The 23,437-nt window shown below is 31.2% G+C and overlaps 1 protein-coding gene across 2 annotated transcripts; it reads right to left on the reverse strand.

Moving 5' to 3' along the window:
- Window positions 1–2,950: 2,950 nt before the first annotated feature.
- LOC103844833 (pyridoxal reductase, chloroplastic) lies at window positions 2,951–4,773 on the reverse strand. Of its 2 annotated transcripts, none has more exons than XM_009121661.3 (6): window positions 4,525–4,773; window positions 4,226–4,454; window positions 4,040–4,133; window positions 3,819–3,942; window positions 3,469–3,722; window positions 2,951–3,389 (listed from the first exon to the last, which is right to left on the reverse strand). In XM_009121661.3, exons 1-6 carry the CDS (start codon window positions 4,627–4,629, stop codon window positions 3,110–3,112), a joined length of 1,086 nt encoding a protein of 361 aa, XP_009119909.1. In that variant the 5' UTR covers window positions 4,630–4,773; the 3' UTR covers window positions 2,951–3,109. The 2 variants fall into 2 exon arrangements, with proteins under 2 accessions (XP_009119909.1, XP_033138263.1); XM_033282372.1 differs by having other exon boundaries at window positions 4,226–4,477; window positions 4,525–4,722.
- Between the last annotated feature and the right edge of the window lie 18,664 nt (window positions 4,774–23,437).

Consider the following 23,437-nt stretch of genomic DNA (forward strand, 5'->3'; position numbering starts at 1 on the left):
TTACACTTATGTTCTTCACATCACTGTACGAGAAGTCACCTGCTACCGGCAAAACATATATACTTGTAAAGGAAACATGTAAAAGGATTTTAAGACATGCCAATTTCATCCGGATATCTGGATCAGTAACCGTTCGTTTCCGAAGTATCTTCACCGCAGTAGATACTCGCATCTCCTCCATACTACCAAACAGCTCCGGCCAGTAAGGTTTATCGTTGATGTTCTTCTTCTTCTTCAACTTCGGTTTTCGGGGAATTTCACCGCAAGGAAGTCCTGTTACGATGCCAAACTCACGCAGCGAAAACCTAATGGGTTTTCCGGCGAATCGAAACCAAGCTTCATGTTTTTTTTCCACCTTAAGCTGACGCGACAGTAGAAATCTGGCAAATCTACCGGAGAACGCGGGTTTTTCTGCAATCTCTACGAGCTTACCGAATGAAGACTCTCGCAGGTACTGGATCTCCTCTTCGTTGAGAGAATTAATGATGTTGTTGATGGCTCGGGAAGACTGGTACGTCAAAACCCTTACTCCAACGGGTTCCTCTCCCTCCGCAAACATCATTGGAGGTAACTCGACTTCGGGTTCATCGCCTATGTCTTCTCCAGATTCGACCACTCTAGAACCAACCATTTCGGATAGATGAGAGATAACAAATCGACGACAGTACAACCGAGTGAGATCTGGCTTTTGACTGAGACGATAAATAATTTTACGATTTGGGTTTGAGAAAAGACAGTTGTGCTATTTGGGATTTAATAAAAAGAGGAGACTGTTCGGGTTTTTGCAGAAAAGAGAAAGGGTTATTCAACTGTCCCGATACTTTGCATCATTATTACTTTGGCGTGCAACCGTTTCAATCTCCAATTACGACAGACAGGTGGCCGACCCCTGTATTTCCCTTTTCTTAGGAAAATAGGGACAATTTCGGTATTATCATAAAAGTAACAGTATCGTATCCACTTAGCTAATAAATTTCTGATTCGTTGATATGCACTGCAAAAACCCTAGAATTATTCTGATAATGTACTAGTTGTATTTTATTTAAATATTACTTATGAAAATATACTTGCATGTTCTTGGGACTATAATTGTCCTTAAATGATATTCCGATTAACAAAGAAGAGAAGCTAATGAGATTTGAATGAGTAGATTTAGTTCGTTGGATAGAGAAGACTTGCAAGACTAGTTGCCAAGTTGTAGGTATATAATAACATTATTATTTTATAGGGACAAACACTTGGTTGCTTGAAAGATAAGTTTTTGTCTATGCAAATACAGAAACTGCAATGATAAGTTTGCTCACTGCTTGATAGAGAGCTTTGCAGAGCAGAAAACACACAACAATCGATGATTTTTGTTTATGTTTCCCTCAACAATGCTATAGTGTCTACCAACGTAAGCAACAACAGTGTTGAGTCAACACCAGTCTGTTGTCCAATCAAAACATAGAACGGTCTAGTTTGTAAGCGGATTAATGGTTACAACAATCATCTCCTATATATTATTTGAGAAGCATTGCAACATTTTTTTGTAGCCACGTGTCATCACTAGAATGATTCTTAAAATTTTTAGAGAAATAGGTTGGTCCATTTAAATATATAATAAGCTTTTTATTAAACCATAATAAATACATTATTAATGTGATTCATTATTTCCTTAAATAAGATTATGAAATTTCCTAATGTGGCTAAAGTATATATGACAATTAATGATTTTGAATAATAAAGATTTGATAAAAATAAGTGTGCATTATAATTATATTTGTTTAATTTTAAGCTACTAAAATAAATTAAACAATCATAGTAACTATATAATAAATATTTTTTTTTGTCATCTACTTTACAGACTCATATAGACTCTGCGAACCAAACTGGGAGATCTTGATCAATGTGAACTACAAAAGACGTTGCCTTCCTAGCGCTACGGGCTAAGCTATCCGCCTGCTTGTTCTGCATGCAGGCTAAACTATATAATAAATATTAAAAAAAATATTTATATATTATATTTTGAATTTTTAAAAACGAGTATAAATTACTAAAACTGTTAAAAATTTCACATTCAAATTTTGTGATCTATGATTTAAAACTTTTGTTATGACATGATACAAATAATTAAAAAATAATATAAGTTGAAAGCCTCATTTAGTAAGTATCAAAAATAAAAGATATATAAATATATGTATCATTTTAAATTAAACTATATGCCATATAAAAATACATAAATATCGTAATTTTGAAATTTACTTTGAATATTTTTTGATAAAAAATTTGAAAAAATATTGACAACTTATTTTTTTAAAATATTATAAATTACTTAAACCATTATTCCCACAGTGAAAATTTTGTTATCACTAATTTATATTTTTTGCTATAACAGATATAAATGATAAAAAAAAATATGAACAAAAAACATCATCTAATAAATATTAATATTAACATATACCATATATATGTTACTATCATTTAAATTTAATTATATATCGTATCAAATAGAAAAAATATTTTTTCGATTTATTAAATTTATTTATATGTTCGCACCAATTTAATTATATAAGTAGTAGATAATGACTTTTTAATTATTCAATATATATTTATTATTTCATAATATGCTATAAACAAATAATTTTTATATATAATGTTCATCCCGTGCAAGACGCGGGTCTTAACCTAGTTAAATACTAAAAGCAAATCTAGGATAGGCGACTTTGATATCTACTGACCAAAACTCTAGGACTTGAACATAACCAAGTGAAGTAATGGTTTAAGATCTCTATAATTTCAAAAGCTAATATACATAAATTCTAAAACTCTTAAATTATTAAATTTCATTATTTAATTGTTCATAGCCACAAAATCCTTATGCAAAACTCATTAATGATGATAAGTAACAAGTTGATAACATTATAAGTTCCATGACATTTGCAGTCTCAAACTATCTTTTATAGTAAAATTTATCAATCTATTCTTTGTTGATTTTGATTTTCAGTAAAAGCATATAAAATACATGAGATTTTGATTTGAATGATGGCTAGAAGGGTGTGATGCATACATATAAACGCTTCTGTATTGTAGTCTAAATGTATAAGCATTTTTATTTCTCATAATCCTATCATCTAGTCTGAAAAATGTTCTGAATCATAGACCTTGGTGATTCTTGAGCTGCATATTCTAACTGAAGCTGTTCATCATTTGTAAGTCTCCATCCCATAGCACCCAAGTTATCCTCAACATGTCTAACCGACTTTATACCCGGTATAGGCACTGTCCCTTTGCATATACACCAGTTTATTGCGACCTGAGGCATAGTCTTTCCTCGTTTCTCCGCGATCTCTCTCAGTGCTTCAAGCAGAGGCTCTAGTCCAGGAAGAATCTGTCCAAATAGCAATGATCTGTTACAAGAAAACAAGAAAATGTTCAAGCATAGTTACAAACAAGAAACACTATGGATAAGCCTGGAGAGTACTTAACCGAGGACCAGTGGGAAGCTCTGAAGAGGAGTATTTCCCGGTTAGCATTCCTAGACCAAGAGGACTATAAGAGATCAAACGAATCCCGAGCTCGTCGCATACTCTCTTGATCTCTTGTTGCTCTTTTCCGTAGCTTAGCAATGAGAACTGCACCTGAGCAGAACATAAAGGAACCCCTCTGGTTTTGAGGTAATCATGGATCTTCACAAGCTGTTGAGGTCCATAGTTACTGACTCCAACAGCTCGAACTAGCCCCTGAAAAAAAAAAGAAGAGGAACTGGTATCATCAACTCTCCAAAGAGCTTAATGTACTTTAAAGAGATTGCGTATTCCAGTAGATTACAAAGCAACCTTCTCGTACATTGCCACTAGACCATCCCAAAGAGCAAGTTCTTGTAGAGGCGCGTAGTTTGCTGTTGACCAGTGAAGCTGTCCGATCCCGAGCTGGTCTATCTGAAGCCGGTCTAAAGAAGCGCTGAAAACATGAAAAGAACATATATTTTATCATCAAATCTCCAACACACCCGAAGTAGAAGTACAAAAGGGAGACAAAACCGATGAGTTAAAGAGACCTGCAAGCATTCACAAACTGTCCTGAAGTTAACCGCCATGGATAAGCTGCAAACTTGGTAGCTATTACAACTTCACTTTGTTTCCCTTTTAATGCTGACATTTCGAAATCAGACACAATAGTAACGGTTTCAGACAGCTTCAAAGACAACAATTGGATCATTAAGACAAACTAAATTGCAGTAAACCTTGAGATTGTTTGATGAATTGCCCCAAAAGTCTCTCACTTTGGCCATTGAGCCGACCAGTGCCATAAGAATCTGCGGTATCAAACAAATTGATTCCGTTTTCCAAAGCCAGCTCGAAAGCTTGTTGAAGCTGATCGTCCATGGAAGTCTGGTAACCCCAAAGAAGCTGATTGCCCCAAGCCCATGTCCCAAAACCCATCGGAGAAACATTCAGAGGACCCATTTTGACCTAACACAATCGAAAGGAGAAACCTTTGATGACGTATATGTGTCTAAGTTGTGCATGTAAAGGCGTTTACCTTTTGCCATGGCCAGAAAAGAGGGAGCTTGAGGGGCTTAAAGGAGGTTGTGTTTGAGCAGTTAATGTTGGTGAAGGTCTTTGTGGTGGACAGTGTGAGCGCCATTGAAAATGGGTTTCGACGAGTGGAGAATCTGAAGCCTCCGTCTAGTTCTCAGTGTGTGGCTCAAACATTACAAATTTTACAGATAAACTTCCCTCTACGCTTTTATTTGATAAACAACAATACACATGTATTTTTCTTTTCTTAAACTTCAAAAATTGGAAATCGGAATAGTTACAAATTTTAGTTTACCGGTACAAATAGTGATAATACTAGGTAATAATCCGCGCCTTGCGCGGAATGTGATTATTAGTTTCGTTATTTTTTAATAAGGAGACATTAATCTGTTTAATTTAGATATCGGTTCGGTTTTAGATTGTTTTTTGGTTTTTAATCTCCTAAAATATAACTATCATTTTAAATCAATATTTATTTGGTTTGTTCGGTTAAAATGTTTGATGTTTTGGGGTTTTTTTTTCTCTGATAATCAAAAATTACTATTATTTATTTATTTTCATGTTATGAATCTTAGATAGTCGTGATGTCGAACCAATAGTTTCATATTATAGTTTCTAGACGGATAATAGTTAAAAAAAATTTATTAAGACAAATTACTACAATTTGGTCAATAGTAAAAGAAACAAAAAGAAAAAAGAATATTTTAACTTTAAAAAAAATTAGATATTTCAGTTGTGGTTAATACTTAGTTATAAGGTGCTCACGTCAATGTGCACATGTAGTATGTAAAAGTATATAAAGATGGTTGATAAATATATAAAGATACTGTTAATTAATATTAAATGTCATTTTTTTCAAAATAATACATGATAAATAAAATTCTTAAAATGAAATTATTTAAAAACAAAAATATTGTAAAATTTATATAAACTATAATATATAACGTATATATAATTCTTTAAATATATGTATATATATGCATATAACTGATCAAATTGGATATCCGTTTTTATAAATATGATATTTGTGATTTGCTTTTTTTTTTACAGATACTTGCTTCGTAGAGTAACGGATATCCGGATTTTTCGGTTCGAATCAAAACGGATAACAAATCAAATCAAAATTTATGAATAATTTGTCTAGCTCTATTCGTACAAAGTAAAAATAACGTAAAGAAACCATGTATGTGAGTTTTATATTAAAAAAAAGTAAAATACATAGGCTTCGAATTTCCGCCCCGCCCCGCAGTTAACAATAACAAAAATCTCTATATATACCTTATATCTATACATTTTTATAACTGTTAGAACCGCAGCGCAATTAAACCGCTTGTCCAGCACTACTCAACCCGCAGTCACCATTCAGAGCCATAGTGTGAACATATTTATGTAGAGTTTGGCTGAAAAGCTCTCTACATGTGACATGTGTCCATTTTAGTGTGAACACATTTATTACAATGCTTTTACATGTGACATGTGTCTAGTTTAGTGTGAACACATTTATTACAATACTTCTCCTTTAAAGTATATAAGAGATTAAAAGAAATACTAGGCTAAAGGAGCGAATAAACATGCAAATTTAAGAGGAGGTGAACCAACATGTGTAAAAAGACTAGTAAAGCAATGAGCTTCCAACTCTAACAACATAAGTGACTAACTATTGAGAGATTTACAAGATCAACCTAATCCAATGGTCAATATTAAGTATATGCATCAATATATTAATTTAAGAAATTATGTTGTAATCTATGTAAATAATAGTAATCTAAAAATATTTAGAATACACATTCTACGCTTAACCTATTGCTCTAAAATCTGTAGAAATCAGAATCTACACATTACTATAAATCTAAAATATGTAGAAGTCAGAATCTACAAATACTATAAATCTAAAACTTTTACAAATCGATTTCAAACATATTTACTGTATTCTACTTACAGTAGGCTAAAGGAGCGAACAAACATGCAAATTTAAGAGGAGGTGAACCAACGTGTGTAAAAAGACTAGTAAAGCAATGAGCTTCCAACTCTAACAACATAAGTGACTAACTATTGGGAGATTTACAGATTCTACGGATAAAGATAATCAATTCAGAAAATATGGGAAGAAAATATTTGGAAATATTTTGTTTCCGTGTATTAAAAAATCAATTTTCAAAAAGAAATTAAAAATTGATTTAATATTTTCTTTTATTTTAATCATTTTTAAAAAATTGCAAAAAGTTAAGAAAATAATCGATTTAATTTTTAAAAAATTTCAAATTTAAAAAGTTCAAAATCCCATATTTTTTTGGGGATTTTTAAAGTTTTCTTCTATTTCAATCACTTTAATTATTTATTATATTTGAAATATAGGTAGAAAATATTTGGAAATATTCTGTTTCCATATATTAAAAAATTATTTTCAAAAAACATATATTAAAAATCGATTTTATGCTTTATATTATTTTAATCACTTTTAAAAATTTATTTTTTTTTATAAAAAAATCTATTTTATAAAATTAAAAAATTAAAAAATTAAAAAAAGAAATTTAAAATCCCATTTTTACTAGGGGATTTTTTATTTTTTTCTTTTATTTTAATCATTTTAATTATTTATTATATTTTAATATTTAATAATTTTTTTGTTAATTATAATTTCAAATTTATAATTGAAATTAAGGATATTATGGTCATTTTAAAAATATAGCCTAATGAGACATAAATAATATTAGATTAGTCTAATAGAACATAGTTATCATTTTTTTGGCCTAAAAAAGCAATTTTCCCAAGAAACAACAAGTTATAATGAGACATGATCTTATCCTCCAGGTTAATAATTTAATTACAGATGCAAAACAGAATATTAATAACTGTAATGGAACAGTGGTAGTTTAAGTACATGATCTCATCATATTTTTCAAATAGTAGTTTAATATTATCCATAGCTAGTTAATATTATTATTTTATTAGAAATTAAATCTTGTTAAGTAAAAGATCTAACTTTTTATTTCGGTCAGAATGTATGGAGTTTGCTAATGCAGCAGTGTGAACTTCACTTCACTAGCTGATTTAACGGATTGCATGTCACATCCTAACCCTAATTATCCTCATCCAGACTAGGGCCTAATCAAGATACCTCCGCACATAGGCATCTACATACACTGCGATTAGTTTATAGATAAACAATTATATATTAAGTTATTCACGAATTCTTGAAAAAACTACTCTTTTCAGTCTGACAAACTTTTTAGATCTTTGAAAAATACTATTAGATAGCATATTCCTGATATAGGAATGTGTTCCAGAAACGATGCTTGCGAGTAGTTAATTGACATGTTTACGCTTAATTAAAACAAAAAGAATAATATATAGTAATATGAGTTTTCAGTTGTCACCCAAAAACTAGTTTTGATTCATAGTCTGTCACATCCTAGACAAACGGTGTGAATTCAACCCTTCCGAGGTTACCATAATCAGCAACATGCTTTTTACACCATTAAGCAGTTCAAGCGGTGCAGATAAATGAGATCAAGGGGATCATGCAAGAGAGATGCAGATCAAGCAGATCATACAGGAGAGATGTAGATCAAGCGGATCATGCATGCAGATCAAGCGGATCATGCATGTAGATCAAACAGATCAAACGATTATTATAGTTTAAGTAATAAAAATTATGAAAACATTATATTTAAGTAAAATTGTTTCGAATGATAAAAAAACAGTTCAAATAAAATAAATTATATGTTTAAGTAATAAAAATTATGATAAAATATATCAAAACATATATATAGAAATATAATACATAAACAATAATAAATCTTGCACTAAAACTATGCTGGTGCAATTTTGAAATCAAAATATGAAAACATTAGAATTTAATGAAAAACATATATCTCTTCCACTAGTATATATATTTAAATTATATTACTATATTTGGCATAATTCATATTATAATTAAACACACATTATATAAATATAATACTTAAATAAAGGTTAAATTATTTGACAAAAATAAAAATATATAGGATAGTTTTTATATTGTTAAAGTTGTAAATAAAATATAATGAAAATATTGTATTTATAAAACATAAAATATATTTGAAAGTTAAATATGTGCAGATCTCCCACAAACAACACCAAATGTATAGCGGGTGAGATCTGTATGCAGATCTCCTGCTTTTTCTACTAAATGACATAAAAATTGAACTGCATGCAGATCTCCCGTTATCTGCAATTGTAAAATCAAAAACAGTTGAATGGTGAAAGCAGTGCGGGAGAACTGCTTATGCGGGAGAACTGCCTTTCTCCCACATTTCCATTCGAAAGTGTGTGAATGGAGGAGCGGGACAAGTGCAGTTCACTTGCACATGCAGTTCTCCCGCACTTCATTTACCATTCACTCTTTTCTGTTTGCAAAAGCAGTTCAAGCGGGATATCTGTATGCAGTTCAATATCTTTGTCTTTTTGTGAAAAAAGCAGGAGATCTGCATGCAGATCTCACCCGCCAACATTTGGTGGTGTTGTTATGCTTTTTTTTTTGTTTGGTCAATAAATAACTTTGTTACAACACATAACTTAAAAAATATATTTATCTAGTTTTATGAATACAATATTTTTATTTTATTTTATTTATAACTTTAACAATACAAAATTATCATTCTCTACTTATTATTTTTTGTCATATAATTTTTAAATTTTATAAATAAGAAAATAAAAGAAGTATAAGTATCTTATAAAACATTTGCAATCATTTCGGCCGATCCTATAACATCTAAGATATTTGTTTAGATATCTAAGTGTCATTTTTATTGTTTTAATATATGATCTATAGCTTTGAACTGATTTTGTCATTCATAAGTTATAATAAATTATTTGTTCTGGTTCTCTCATACATGATCCGCTTGATCTGCACTTGTCCCGCTTGATCTGCACTTGTCCTGCTTACGGGACAGATCAAGCAGATCATGCAGATCAAGCAGGACAAATGCAGATCAAGCGGGACAAGTGCAAATCAAGCGGATCATGCAGGAGAGAACCAGATCAAATAATTTATTGTAACTTATGAATGACAAAATCAGATCAAAACTATAGATCATATATTAAAACAATAAAAATGACACTTAAATATCTAAACAAATATCTTAGATGTTATAGGATCGGTCGAAATGCCTGTAAATGTTTTAAAAGATACTTATACTTCTTTTATTTTCTTATTTATAAAAATTAAAAAATAAATGACAAAAAATAATAAGTAGAGAATGATAATTTTGTATTGTTAACGTTGTAAATAAAATAAAATAAAAATATTATATCCATAAAACTAGATAAATATATTTTTAAAGTTATGTGTTGTAACAAAATTATTTATTGACCAAACAAAAAAAAAGGCAGATCAACACCACCAAATGTTGGCGGGTGAGATCTGTATGCAAATCTCCTGGTTTTCCACAAAAAGACAAAAAATATTGAACTGCATGCAGATCTCCCGCTTGAACTGCTTTTGTAAACAGAAAATGGTGAATGGTGAATACAGTGCGGGAGAACGGCATGTGCAGGAGAATTACACTTGTCCCGCTCCTCTATTCGGACACTTGATCTGCATGATCTGCTTGATCTGTCCTGCTTGAACTGCTTTTACTATTCGAAGCCAAGGTTCCAAACGGTAAAAGTAGTTCAAGCGGTGCAGATCAAGCGGATTATGCAGATCAAGCAGAAAAAGTGCAGATCAAGCAGATCATGCAGGAGAGATGCATATCAAGCGGATCAACTAATTTACTATATTTATGAATGGAAAAAGCAGATTGAAAATGCAAATCATATATTTAAATAAGAAAAATGATACTTACAAAATATCAAAACACGTAATATATAAACAATACATAAACAAAGTAAAATAGTTTAAAGAAAATTATTTTGATTTGCCTACAAAATAATAATAATACCAATAGTATAATGTTCTCTTAAATAAATATGCTCATATATATATGTATATAAATTTACTCTTACTTCTGTTTTACATTAATTATATAAATTTTTGTATACAATTTTATTTTGAAATTAGTAATATTATTCTTTATTTTACTATGTAATTATGCATGAATTAAAATGTTACAAATTTTCTACTTTCAGTTAGAAAATATATATACTTTATAATTTATATTTGCATGCATGTATTATAGGTACAACTACAAAATTACTAGTGCATCAATTCTGAACAAAGTAGATAATATTTTTTTAGATCATTATTTTTATTACAAAGTGGCTATTCCATTTCTGCTAGTAAATTGGTTTAATTTCAATTAAATAATTTCAAAAATAAATTAAATAAAAGAATGATTCTTAAATGACGTAAACCTATAAAAAGATTTGCTTAGTATGCTAATTTTTCTCTCTACGCTTTTATTTGATAAACAACAATACACATGTACTGTATTTTTGTTTTCTTAAACTTCAAAAATGGAAATCGGAATAGTTACAAATTTTAGTTAACCGGTACAAATAGTGATAATATTAGAAGAAATATTAGGCTAAAGGAACGGACAAACATGCAAATTTAAAGAGGAGGTAGAGCTGTTAAATATGGTAAAACCGGAACCGAACCGAAATAGACAATATGGTTTGGTTTTGGTATATACCATACAAATCGAATGGATATAATTTTATAAAAACCGTAGGATTTGGATATGGTTTGGTTTATAACCGATTAAATCGAGCAAAAACGATCAAAAGTAGAAACATATAAATATGTATATATTTTATAACGACGCATGAAAATCTATTTGTTATATAAATTGTTTTTTTTTCTAATAACTATTACCATACTTTTTACTGTAATAAAGAAACCCTAATTTGTAAAACTCTTGAACTATAATTAAGTAAAAATTCATCGCAACTGACGCTTCTTATTTTCTTAGTCTTTTTTTTTATCTTTTTGTAAATTGATGGACAACAATTAGTAGAAATTCTTCATAATTTTTTTTTCTTGTCTATAAATGAACAGACTTTCGTGTTCAATCAAAGAAGCATGACTTTGATGAACACTAAATATGAAAGAGTAGAAAACTTTTTTTTCATGCTTCTGTTTTGTTTTTTATTTATATTTTCAAAATTTCAAGCTTTGATTTTAATTTTAGTTTTGATTATAATATTAGACGATAGAAGCGTTTTTATTTTTGTTTTTTTTATTTAAACATGTAATTTTTTTTAGTAGATGACTGCGTTGAAAACATGACTCTAAAATTCATATAATATGATCTCAAATTAAATAATTATGTTTTTTGATATTAAACCGAATAAACCGACGGTATATAAACCAAACCGAACCGATGTAAATATGGATTTAGAATGGTAGTTATATTTTACTAACCAAAATACCGAAAACCAAAACAAATCGAACCGAAACCGAACCGATATCCGGATTGAACACCTCTAAGAGGAGGTGAACCAACATGTGTAAAAAGACTAGTAAAGCGACGAGCTTCCAACTCTAACAACATAAGTGACCAACTATTGGGAGATCTACGAGATCAATCTAATCCAATGGTCAATATTGGTATATACATCAATATATTAGTTTAAAAAATTAAGTTGATTTATTCTCTATATAAACTATACATCTTATAACATTATTTTTACGAGCACTATCTGCGACACTGAAGAAGAAATCGTGAAGATCATATTTGCATACTTCCAGTCCATCTTTACCCCCTCTAGCTCTGACAGCATTGAAACAGTCCACGAGGCCCTAACTCCGTGTATTTCTGATGAAGATAATAGTCATCTCACGATCATACCAGACAGAGTGGAAGTGCGTAGAGCTGTATTTGCTATTCACGCTGATAAAGCTCCTGGACCAGATGGTTTCTCGGCGGGGTTTTATCACTCTTATTGGGACATCATTGGTAAGGACATTTACCAGGATATCCGAGAGTTTTTTGAGACTGGACACTTCCATCGCAGACAGAATGAGACCACATCCGTCTCATTTCGAAGGTCTCCTGCCCCAGGAAGGTGTCTGATTTCCGCCATATTTCTCTGTGCAATATGCACTATAAAATCATCGCCAAGATTCTCACGAGCCGACTGCAGCCACTTTTACTGCAGATTATCTCCCCGCACCAGTCGGCTTTTGTGCGCAAGCGAGCTATTGGCGATAACGTTCTAATCACTCATGAGATTCTTTACTATCTCCGCACTTCAAAAGCCAAGGTGCGATGCTTTATGGCTGTTAAGACGGACATGAGCAAGTAATATGACCGTATTGAGTGGACCTTCTTGGAGGCTATCCTTCGGAGAATGGGCTTCAACGAACCGTCGATCTCTTGGACCATGACCTCTGTAACCTCAGTTTCATACTCATTCCTCATCAATGATGGCCTGCAAGGAAAAGTGATACCTTCGAGAGGACTCCACCAAGGGGATCCTCTCTCACCGTATCTTTTCATCCTATGTACTGAAGTATTGTCGGGAATGTGTATGAAAGCTCAGGAGGTGGGGCTTATTCCGGGTGTAAGAGTAGCACGAAACAGCCCTCCGATCAACCATCTTCTCTTCGTCGATGACACCATGTTTTTCACAAGATCGGACCATGCAAGCTGCTCCAACCTCCTGGCCTTACTTGCCCGTTACGAGAAGGCGTCGGGGCAGTGCATCAGCCTAAACAAGTCGGCCATTACCTTCTTCTCAAAAACGCCCATGCTTGCAAAAGACCGTGTTAAGCTCTCACTCGGTATCAAGAAGGAAGGAGGCATAGGCAAAACTTTGGATCTCCCCGAGCATTTTGGACGTAAAAGCGGGATATTTTCAACAGCATCATTGATCATATCCGCCAGCGAGCTATCAGCTAAGCTTCTCGATACCTTTCTGGAGCACAGAAACAAGTATTACTGAAATCTGTTTTGACGGCTATTTCGTCCTATGCTATGTCGTGTTTTAAACTGCCGGCGTCGCTTTGCAAACAGATTCAGTCTGTGCTTGTTCCATTCTGGTGGGACGCAAAACCAAGTGTAAGAAAAATGTGTTGGCTTTCTTGGTCAAAACTTACACTACCTAAGAACATTGGCGGACTTGGATTTCGAGACATTGAGTGTTTCAATCAAGCCTTGTTGGTAAAAATTGCTTGGCATCTCATACAAGACCCAACGTCTCTATTAGCCCAGACCTTAAGGATAAATTACTACTCATCCTCCTCCATTCTTGACTTCCAAATCCCAAACTCATCCTCCCATGGTTGGAGAGGTATCTTATGGGGAAGAGATCTACTCATCAAAAGTCTAGGATGGAGTGTCGGTAATGGCATTGCAATAAAAGTCTAGACTGATCCATGGCTTTCCCTGGTGTCGCCGTTGTGCCCTATGGGACCTCCAACCTGTGCTAGCCAGGATCTTCATGTCTCAGATCTTATTCTGCCTCAGAAAAACAATTGGAATCTGCAGGCTATCTGGCTGCACCTGCCTCAATATGAGGAGCTTATTCTACAAATCATTCCGACCTCCCTAAAAAAGAAAGATGAACTGGTATGGCTTGCGGAAAAGTCAGAAATGTATAAGGAAAAATCCGGATATGCTACCGCACGTTTAGAGAAACAGCCTGCAACTCCTGATGATTTTGCTTGGAAGAAATGTATATGGAACATCAATACAGCTCCGAAGTTATAGAACTTTCTCTGGCGTGTTAAGAGAGGTGCTCTCCCGGTGGGATCAATGCTGCAAATCAGAGGAATACAAGTGGATCCTCGCTGCAAACGGTGTGTCCTACTTAAAACCCCTCTCCATCTGCTCCTTACCTGTCCTTTTGGCAGCTCAGGTTTGGCAAGAAATCCTGGCCTTCTTCAAGCCCTTTGTTGATTCGATTAGTTCTCTCAGCGAACTCCTAACCAGTAATACAAAGATGATCAATCTCCCGCCTACTGGTCTTGCAACTACTCCATTATACCCTCGGCTCTATTGGCATTTATCGAAGAACATAAATATGCTTATTTTTGAAGATAAGGCTTGGATGGCCCCTGAAGTGGCACGGAAGGTACTTCTTGATGCTCATGCTTGGGAGGAAGCCACGAGGTCACACCGCAGCCAAGGCACACAGCAGATTAGTCCTTCCGTCACCTCGCATAGTACGCCCCGCTCGATTACAGGCTTCTGTTGCTACACTGATGGTGCGTGGGATCCTGTCTCGAGAATTAGTGGACAGGGCTGAGTTGTTTATGACCCTCTTGGTGTCTCCGTAAGACACTGCTCTTCTAACCGCTCCATTGTTCTGTCTCCTCTGGTGGCAGAGGAACTTGAGGTACAGGCTGATCTATTAGATGCAGTTGATAATGATTTTTCTGAGATGAACGTGTTCTCTGACTCGAATCTCTCATTGATCTTCTCAACTCTTCGTCGACAACTTTTGAGCTCCAGAGTATCTTGTTTGACATTAGAGTTCTGTGTCGTCGTTTTGAGTCCATCTCGTTTTATTTTATCCCCCGTGCGGGAAATGTTTTCGCTGATTCCTTGGCTAAATTAGCTCTTCGTATGCTTGTAATGCCTCCCCTTAGGCTGTGACTCTTTTAAGTATCAAATGCAATTGTTCGTTAAAAAAAATATTATTTTCACGAGAGTCTAATAATATTCTTCCTAAATAACTTTGTGTGATTTACTCTCATCAATTTGTTATGGTATCAGAGCAAGAACAAAATTAAAAACATCAAAAACTTCTAAAATATTTATTCGCGTGTTGGTTTGCAAAAATCACAGAACAACAACGCTTCGTTTAGAACTTCTTTATTCACGATTTAAAGAAGAAGAACACTACATTCCTTAACGTTCTTTAAAAAGATTACCATTCATGAAGAATAGTTTTTCCTCTTCATTCCTTTTCCTTCCTTTTTTTTTGTAGAGAATTATAATGCAAATTTGTTCCTTGTTAGTTTTTATAACGAATCATCATTCCTGATCATTCTTATAATTGTATTCTTATTCATTATTTTCTTATCTATTCCTAATGTTCCTATGATGGTTACCATTCACTCCCATTATATTTCAGCTATAAATTGCAAATCTGCAAACTTATACTCTATTTCTTTGTTTCTTAAACTGAAGCAAGGAAAATTCATTCAACAATTCAAGTATTCGTTCATCAACTTTCGTATGACTATTAGCTCACAAAAGATTCAGATTTCTTAACGGCAGTCTACCGGCAGCTGATTCACCCTACCGTGAAGATTGGACATCAAACAATCATCTCATTGTAGTATGGATAAAACAAACAATCAAACCAAAAATCAGATCATCTATCTCGACTCGCGAGATCGCAAAAGATTTATGGGACATTCATCAAGCTTCCGCAATATTAACAATCATCGTTGTTTCACAAGCCTTTGAGTTATTTTTACTGCTATATTTTGAAGATTGTCATGTGTTACCACATATGAGATTGAGGAAGAGTATTGGGAGATGTACAAGTTCAACCTAATCCAATGGTCAATATTAGGATGTACATCAAAATTTTAAAATATGAAGCTTATCATTACTTATTATATACTATTCCATATTATTTTAGAAAATTAACTTAATTTATTCTCTATATAAACTATACATATTGTAACATTATTTTTATGAAAATCTATCAATATTCTTTCTAAATAACTTTTTGTGATTTACCCTCATTAATTTGTCACCAACTAATCAGAGATCTCCACGACCTATCTGAGGTTGTTGTGTTCGAGAAAAATCCGTAGATCCGTCCACGATGACATTTCAGAAATGAAACTGTTTTCTGGAATAGTCTCGCGATTGCAAACGTCGGTTCTAAAGGAAATATATGACTCAATCTCTGCATCCACAAACTTGGTTGATGCCCCACCGCCACACAAATTCCAGATACCACACAGAGCTTCAGATTCTTTTTTTTTTTTGAATTATACAGAGGTATCGTGACCTCACATAAGTGATCCAGACTAGTCACGTGTTCCTACGTGTCGGTCCTCTGTCCCTGGCGATGCCGAAATGTTAATTCTCCAGTGGTCGGGATTCGAACCCAAGTGACGGTACTCATAGCTGTAAGCCTTTTACCACTAGAGCTAAAAACCCCGGTTAGAGCTTTAGATTCAATCCGGTTAAGAGCAAATTTTGTGTCCAACATATTGATTATCTAGAGGAACTGTCGTCCTCCAAGATAGAACCACTGTCATCAAAATCCCTCACAACAGCTTGTGCAAATCCCAAGCCTCAATGACTAACTTGCGAGACTCTATACATCGTCTTCACTGTCCTCTGATAGAGAGCGCCAACTGCCAAGCCCAACGAGCTATTAAGGCTATAAAGCCCGTGTAAAGTTTCACCGCACTAGAGACCAAACTGTACCTTGAAAAAGAAAAAGATATGCCTTCAAGAACTACCAGACTGTATCTATTCAGTTACTGACTGATAAACAAGAAAATGGAGAAATGAGTCATTCTTACGGATCGGCAAGAGACACCGAAAAATCGAAAGAATCCCTACAAAACGAAAAAACGATATCTTTAATATAAATATATATATATATATATATCTCGAAAACCTATACTTAAAGAAACTAATTATTTTATATATATCAAAAGAATGTAATATCAAAAAGTAAATATATTTACTATTTAAATATATGGTAATTTATAAATGTTTAAATATATTTATAAAATGTTTTTAATCAAACACAAATTCCCTTTAAAATCTCAAATTCACAAAAAGTTATAGATTTTTTTCCTAAATTCATGTTGGTTAAATAAACTTTCTTATGATATTAAAATATATAATATTTTATTAATAAAATAATTACATCAAATTAGTCAAAAATATATTTTTAAGATCTTAAAACAATTTTTTCTTATTTAAGAACCGCTCATGTTAATTAGAAACAATTTTTTGTGTTATATATTTTGAAAAATTTCTTATTTAAGTTTTTTTTATGTTAGTTAAAGATCATATTACTATCTTATTTTAATCACTTCTTAATATCTAAATAAATATTTTCTTATATAATTAAAAATTTCAACTTAACAATAAATGAATGTTCATATCTCTATACAAATAAAAAACTAATTTTGTTAAGTTTGAAATATCAAGACAAATATTTCAATATACAAAATTCTACTTTATTCACAAAAACTCATTTTTTTTAACCTGGGAGTATCCCGGGGATATGGAAGGGCCCAGACTAATTCCCCAAGGTTTTGTTTAATCATATTTTCTCTGTTAAGATGCACACTATAGTTTTTGTTATAGAAATCCATTCATCTCTCAATATATGAAAGATCATAATGACACAAAGTGGCTGTATAATGAAAATGGCTTAAAATAATTCACTTGACTACATATTTTATCGAGGCAAAAGTTATAACTTTTAATAGAGCCAGCTAAAGTTTTTTATAATGTTTATTGGTTCAGAATGCGGCATATACAATTTATATTCATTGTTGCCTTCACACACAAAAACAAATATATTATTTACAAGAATGTTTTTCAAAACATTAAGTAGCTTTAAATGAATTTATGTTTTTGTAAATTTTCAATGTAAATTTATATTTAAAATAATGCAATTCTAAACTGATCTTAAACAATATTTTTCAATATTTAAATATTATTTTTTTATAAATTTTATAAGTGACTTGTATGTTCTCAAAAATTCACAAATCTCAATATAAACCAAAATAAACAAAAACAAAATTATAATTAAAATAACCATACAAACACTAAGAAACTAACTACATAAGATTAAAATCAACAAGAATTTTAGAAACAAATATCATAGCAAAGTTGAATATTTTACAAAATCAAATACATTAAAACATTGCAACTCAATAACTCATAAATAATATGCATGCTTAATTAAAATAATATAAAATATAAAATTAAAGTAAACAAAATAAATATTGATTACACCCAAAAAAAAATATTGATAACTATTACAATTTAGTTTTTATGTAAATATTCATTCCCACGTATATATATATGCGAGTGAATCACCTAGTAGAAAAATATATGTTAAATAAATATAGTAGCCTTACATATATAGTTACATTAGATCATATATACTACACTATAAATTGATTTCACTACTTATAGTATAGTCGTCGAGTCTATTTTCTTAATCTCTTTATCTTTTTCAGATATGACGACATACATTCAGCAGTCCACCATCATTATTCCTCACCACCAACAAAAACTTACTGGCTTGAAATTCATTTTTAGAATGAGAATTCGGCCAAAAAAAACACGAACTTTACACGAATTTCCAAAAGAAACATGAACTTTTGAGATAACATAAAAAAACACAAAACTTTCATTGACTTTAGAATTAATTAACAATGTTTTTGTTAACTTGCCAATTTAGCACGCCGTCAGCAAATTTAACAGAAAAATTTGACGTAGTTTATTGTTGGCGTTAAGTGAAACAACGTCGTTTTACATGATTTGAAAATAAAAAGAAGTAGACCCTTGGATTCGAACTCGGGTTGGTTGGGACAAATTGCAAGGTATTTTACCACTGGGCTTGTGGCACTTTCATTGATTTTAGAATTAATTAACAATGTTTTCGTTGACTTGCCAATTTAGCACGCCGTCAACAAATTTAACAGAAAAATTTGACGTTGTTTATTGTTAGCGTTAAGTGAAACAACGTCGTTTTACATGATTTGAAAAAAAAAAATAGACCCTTCGATTCGAACTCGGGTTGGGACAAATTGCAAGGTATTTTACCACTAGGCTTGTGGCACTTTCACTGGAGTCACTAACACATTTGGTACTGTTTGAATATAAAAAAAATCTCTAAAAACTTTAAAAGATCTTTAAAATTCCAAAAAATTAAAAAAATAAAAAAAATATAATATTAATTTTGAAATTAAAATTAAAAATAAATTTTTATTTTTTCTTTAAAAAACCAAAAATCTTCCAAAATTTTCAATTTTTTTAAACAATTGCTAAAAATTGAAATTAATTATACACACATAAAAAGATATCCACATATTAAAATTAAATTAAAATGCTTAAAATAAATACTGTACCCATTATGAGAATATTGTACCCATTATGAGTGCGATTTTAATTTTTAGCTGATAATTGTAATTTTAATTTTTTTTGCATTTTCTTAGAATATTTAAATTTTTTGGAATTTAAAAAAAATGAAAATTTTGGAAGTTTTTTGATTTTTTTTATTTTATTTTTAATTTGAATTTCGAAATTAATTTTATAATTTTTTATAATTTTTTCAGTTTTTTGAAATTTTAAAGATCTTTTAAAGTTTATAGAGAATTTTTTTTATGTTCAATCAGTACCAAATAAAATTAAATGTGTTAGTAACTCTATTGAAAGTGCTATTAGCCTAGTGGTAAAATACCTTGTCATATGTCCTAAACAACTCGAGTTTGAATCCAAGGTTTTATATCTTTTTATTTTCAAATCATGTAAAACGACGTCGTTTCGCTTAACGCCAACATTTAACGTCTACTTAACAATTTCTTAACTGTGGGTTCACGGTGTGCTATAATGGTCAGTCAATCTTAAGTTGCTTAATAAACTAAAAAAAGTTGTGGAAGCACCATAGCCTAATAGTTAAGGTTTAAAGGCTTCTACACCCAAGTATGGGGTTCAAATCCCAGATTATGCAATTTATTTGCAGATTACAGGAAATCCAGATTTCAAGTCCCGAAGAGAACGATTTATTAAACAATTATGCCGACTACGGAAGAAATGTTTACAAGGGATCTTCAACATGGTGCAAATAATCTGGTCTGGCGTGGATTTTCATAGAACGGCTCAGATGATGCAGTTAGGCATCGGTTTTCATAAAGCATGTAGTATTGTCGGTTGTCGAATCGTCTATGTAATCATTCTCATATTATAATTATAAAATTATAATATATCAGCGTTAAAAAAAAAAAACTAAAAAAGTCAATAAAAACATAATATTTTTTTGTCCAGACTCGAGTACAGATTCTTTTTGGCGACTCGTATAAAGTTGGTGTTTTTTTTGGCCGAATTCTCTTTTTAGAATACAGATATACGAAAGCGAGTCATGAATCGTGACTTCACTTCGCGGCCGCTACGGTGTCGTCTAAGACGCACCTCTCAGTTTTGGAATCCCAGAAAGCCTCCCCCTTCTCTCCTTGCACGAGACTTCTAAAGCACTGTTCTTCTCTCACCACAGAGAACTCAGAAGGTTGCGTCGCGGGCCTCGTAAACCTGAGATGACACAGCTATTTACCTTCCCCACTTTAACTTATTAAAAGTTAATTTGAGAGTGATATGTGAATAAGAGAAGCCACAATTTATTTTTTACATTAGCTAATTATTAATTTTAAATTGTCGTGGTTGCATGTTTAGTAGGTTTTTAAAGGCACAATCACACTATTAAAAAAGTATACACTTTATTCTAGTTAATTAGGACAAAGTGTTAGAGAAAGAATTATAGATTTTTTACGCTATAGCATGTAGTTTCCCTTTAAATTTTTGAAAAGTGATGTCATCTCTTGTTTTTACAATGCATATCACATCTTTTAATTGATATTTTATTTTGTTATTTATGTTCATCAATTGGGTTTACATACAAGTTGATTTGTTGTAGAAATTGAGATTACCTATTAGCAATATAAAAAATATGTACATTCTTAGCTCACGATATAGTAGGATTTTCATAACGAAACTGCTAATGCTTTGTCATCGGCAACCATTTTGGTGAATCCTATAGATAAGGATTACCTTTATGTTTGCATTTATCTTGCATTAAAGGTATGTTAATCTTCCTAATTTATTTAGGGCTTAGGCTACAATGGCTTTGTAAACACATGCATGTCATTAAGATATACTCCCTCCGTTTCAATATAGATGATGTTTTAGAAGGTTTGTTTTGTTTCAATTTACATGAAGTTTTGAGATTTTAAGAAAGTTTTAAAATTTTAAGGTTAACTTTAACTTTATTGGAAACTGTTCAACCAATTAGATTTTACAGTCTTTTTTATAATTTGTTAACTGATTTTAAAATTATATGTTTAAAATATGTTTCTAGAAAAATGTAATTTTCTTAATCTTTGTGCACTATTACAAAACATCAAGTATTATGAAACAGAGGGAGTATAAGTTTTCAGTTTACAATTCCATCTCAAGTTTACATGGTATCAGAGCAATAAAAATCTCTATAACCTAAGAGTCTGTTGTTTCTTGTCAATTCTCAAGCGTTGTTCTTAAGTTAGAACACACACATAAGTCATGGTCCACGGAGACGAGTCATCCGTTACCAAAGTTCTACTCCACAAGTTGAGAAAAATGTAGTCAATACACGCCAGCTTCGTACACTCTATTTGCATCTGGATAACCCATGAGCTTTAATAAGGTCTGTGATGTTCTCGGGTGATAACCACAACGAGTGGTCAACAGAGCTGACTAATGCACTAAGGAGCTAAATGAAAGTTGGTGTTTAGGGTTTATTAATGGTACAATACCTAAACCGTCGATAGATGATCTGAACTTTGAGTTTTGGTCGTCTGTCAATTCTATAATCGTTGGGAGGATTTGTACGCGCATATAAAAACATAAATATGCAATCTAAATGTATAAAATTTTAATTCTATACATATATGATAGAAGATAAGAAATAAATTATATGTTTTATATAATTTTAATAAATTAAAATTTATAAAAGTAAAATATTATACAAAATTTTAAAATTAAAATATTATACAAAAAACAAAATATTGTTCAAAAATTTAAAATTAAAGTATTATACAAAAAATTAAAAATATTTAATTTCATTTTTGAATGTATGTTTATTTGGTTAGAAAATGAACTATTAGAGCAAAATTAATTTTTTGGTCAAACTAAAATAAAAAATATTAATGTAAATGCATTGGTCTTCTGCAAACAGCCAATCCCATTTTTTTCTTGTTTATGCCGATCAATAATTTAACATTATTTTTAATCTGCATGCAATTTTTTATTATTATTTTACTTTTACTTTGTTATCTAATTAAAATAGTGAATAAAAACTAAATACAATATTTTTGTACATTATAAATGGAATGCTTTTGTTCTATATTTGGATTTGGATTTCACTTTCGTGTTACAGTGAGCTAGTACTATATAGTATTATTATATAGAAAAGATAATTCATTGGCGACTCAAGGATGCCAACAAATAGACAATGTTGTCACTGATTATATTATGACTGTGGGAGTTTTGGATTTAAGCTCATAAGGTTTAGATTCAGAATACAACAAAAATCATTGCATTATTATTATTAACTAGGTAATTAAATAACCTCTGCGATATCACACATGAACTCATTTTGTAAAAAAGATTTGCCACATTTTATATAATTGCATTTGAAAAAATACAATATATGTTGCAAAACTATCTTACATACATCTATATTCATTTATTGATAATATTAAAAAATATTTTATTTATAGATTAGTTGTAATAAAATTAAAAATATTTATCAATATCAAATAATATATATAATATATGACTAATCATTTATTATATTTATAAAGCTAATAGATCTTCTTCGGTAATGATTTGTTTGAAACCATATAAAAATGTATGTACAGTAAAAAATGATTACATTAGGAAAAAATATAGTTATAGTTGATAAATGAAAAAGGATAAGTCATATTCCAAAACATAGATTTGTAAATTCGGTAGTTTCCTATAAAATTTATTTTTATCAAAACTAATTTGTGAAAGTTGGTTGATTAAGTAGTAGAAGCTATTTTTAGATTTCTTAAAAGGATAGTATATAAAAATGATAGTATATAAAATTGAATGATTAAGAAAATATACATTCATAGATCAGTTAAAAAAAATATAGATGAAAAGATATATCTTTAGATATTTATTTGGAATATTTAAAGAGAAATTCTCTAGGATAGCCATTTTTAAGTTTTTGTCACAAAAATAGCATTCAATGAAGAAAATGATCAA

The sequence above is a fragment of the Brassica rapa genome, chromosome A10 (genome assembly GCF_000309985.2).
Source record: "Brassica rapa cultivar Chiifu-401-42 chromosome A10, CAAS_Brap_v3.01, whole genome shotgun sequence".
Lineage (NCBI taxonomy): Eukaryota > Viridiplantae > Streptophyta > Magnoliopsida > Brassicales > Brassicaceae > Brassica > Brassica rapa.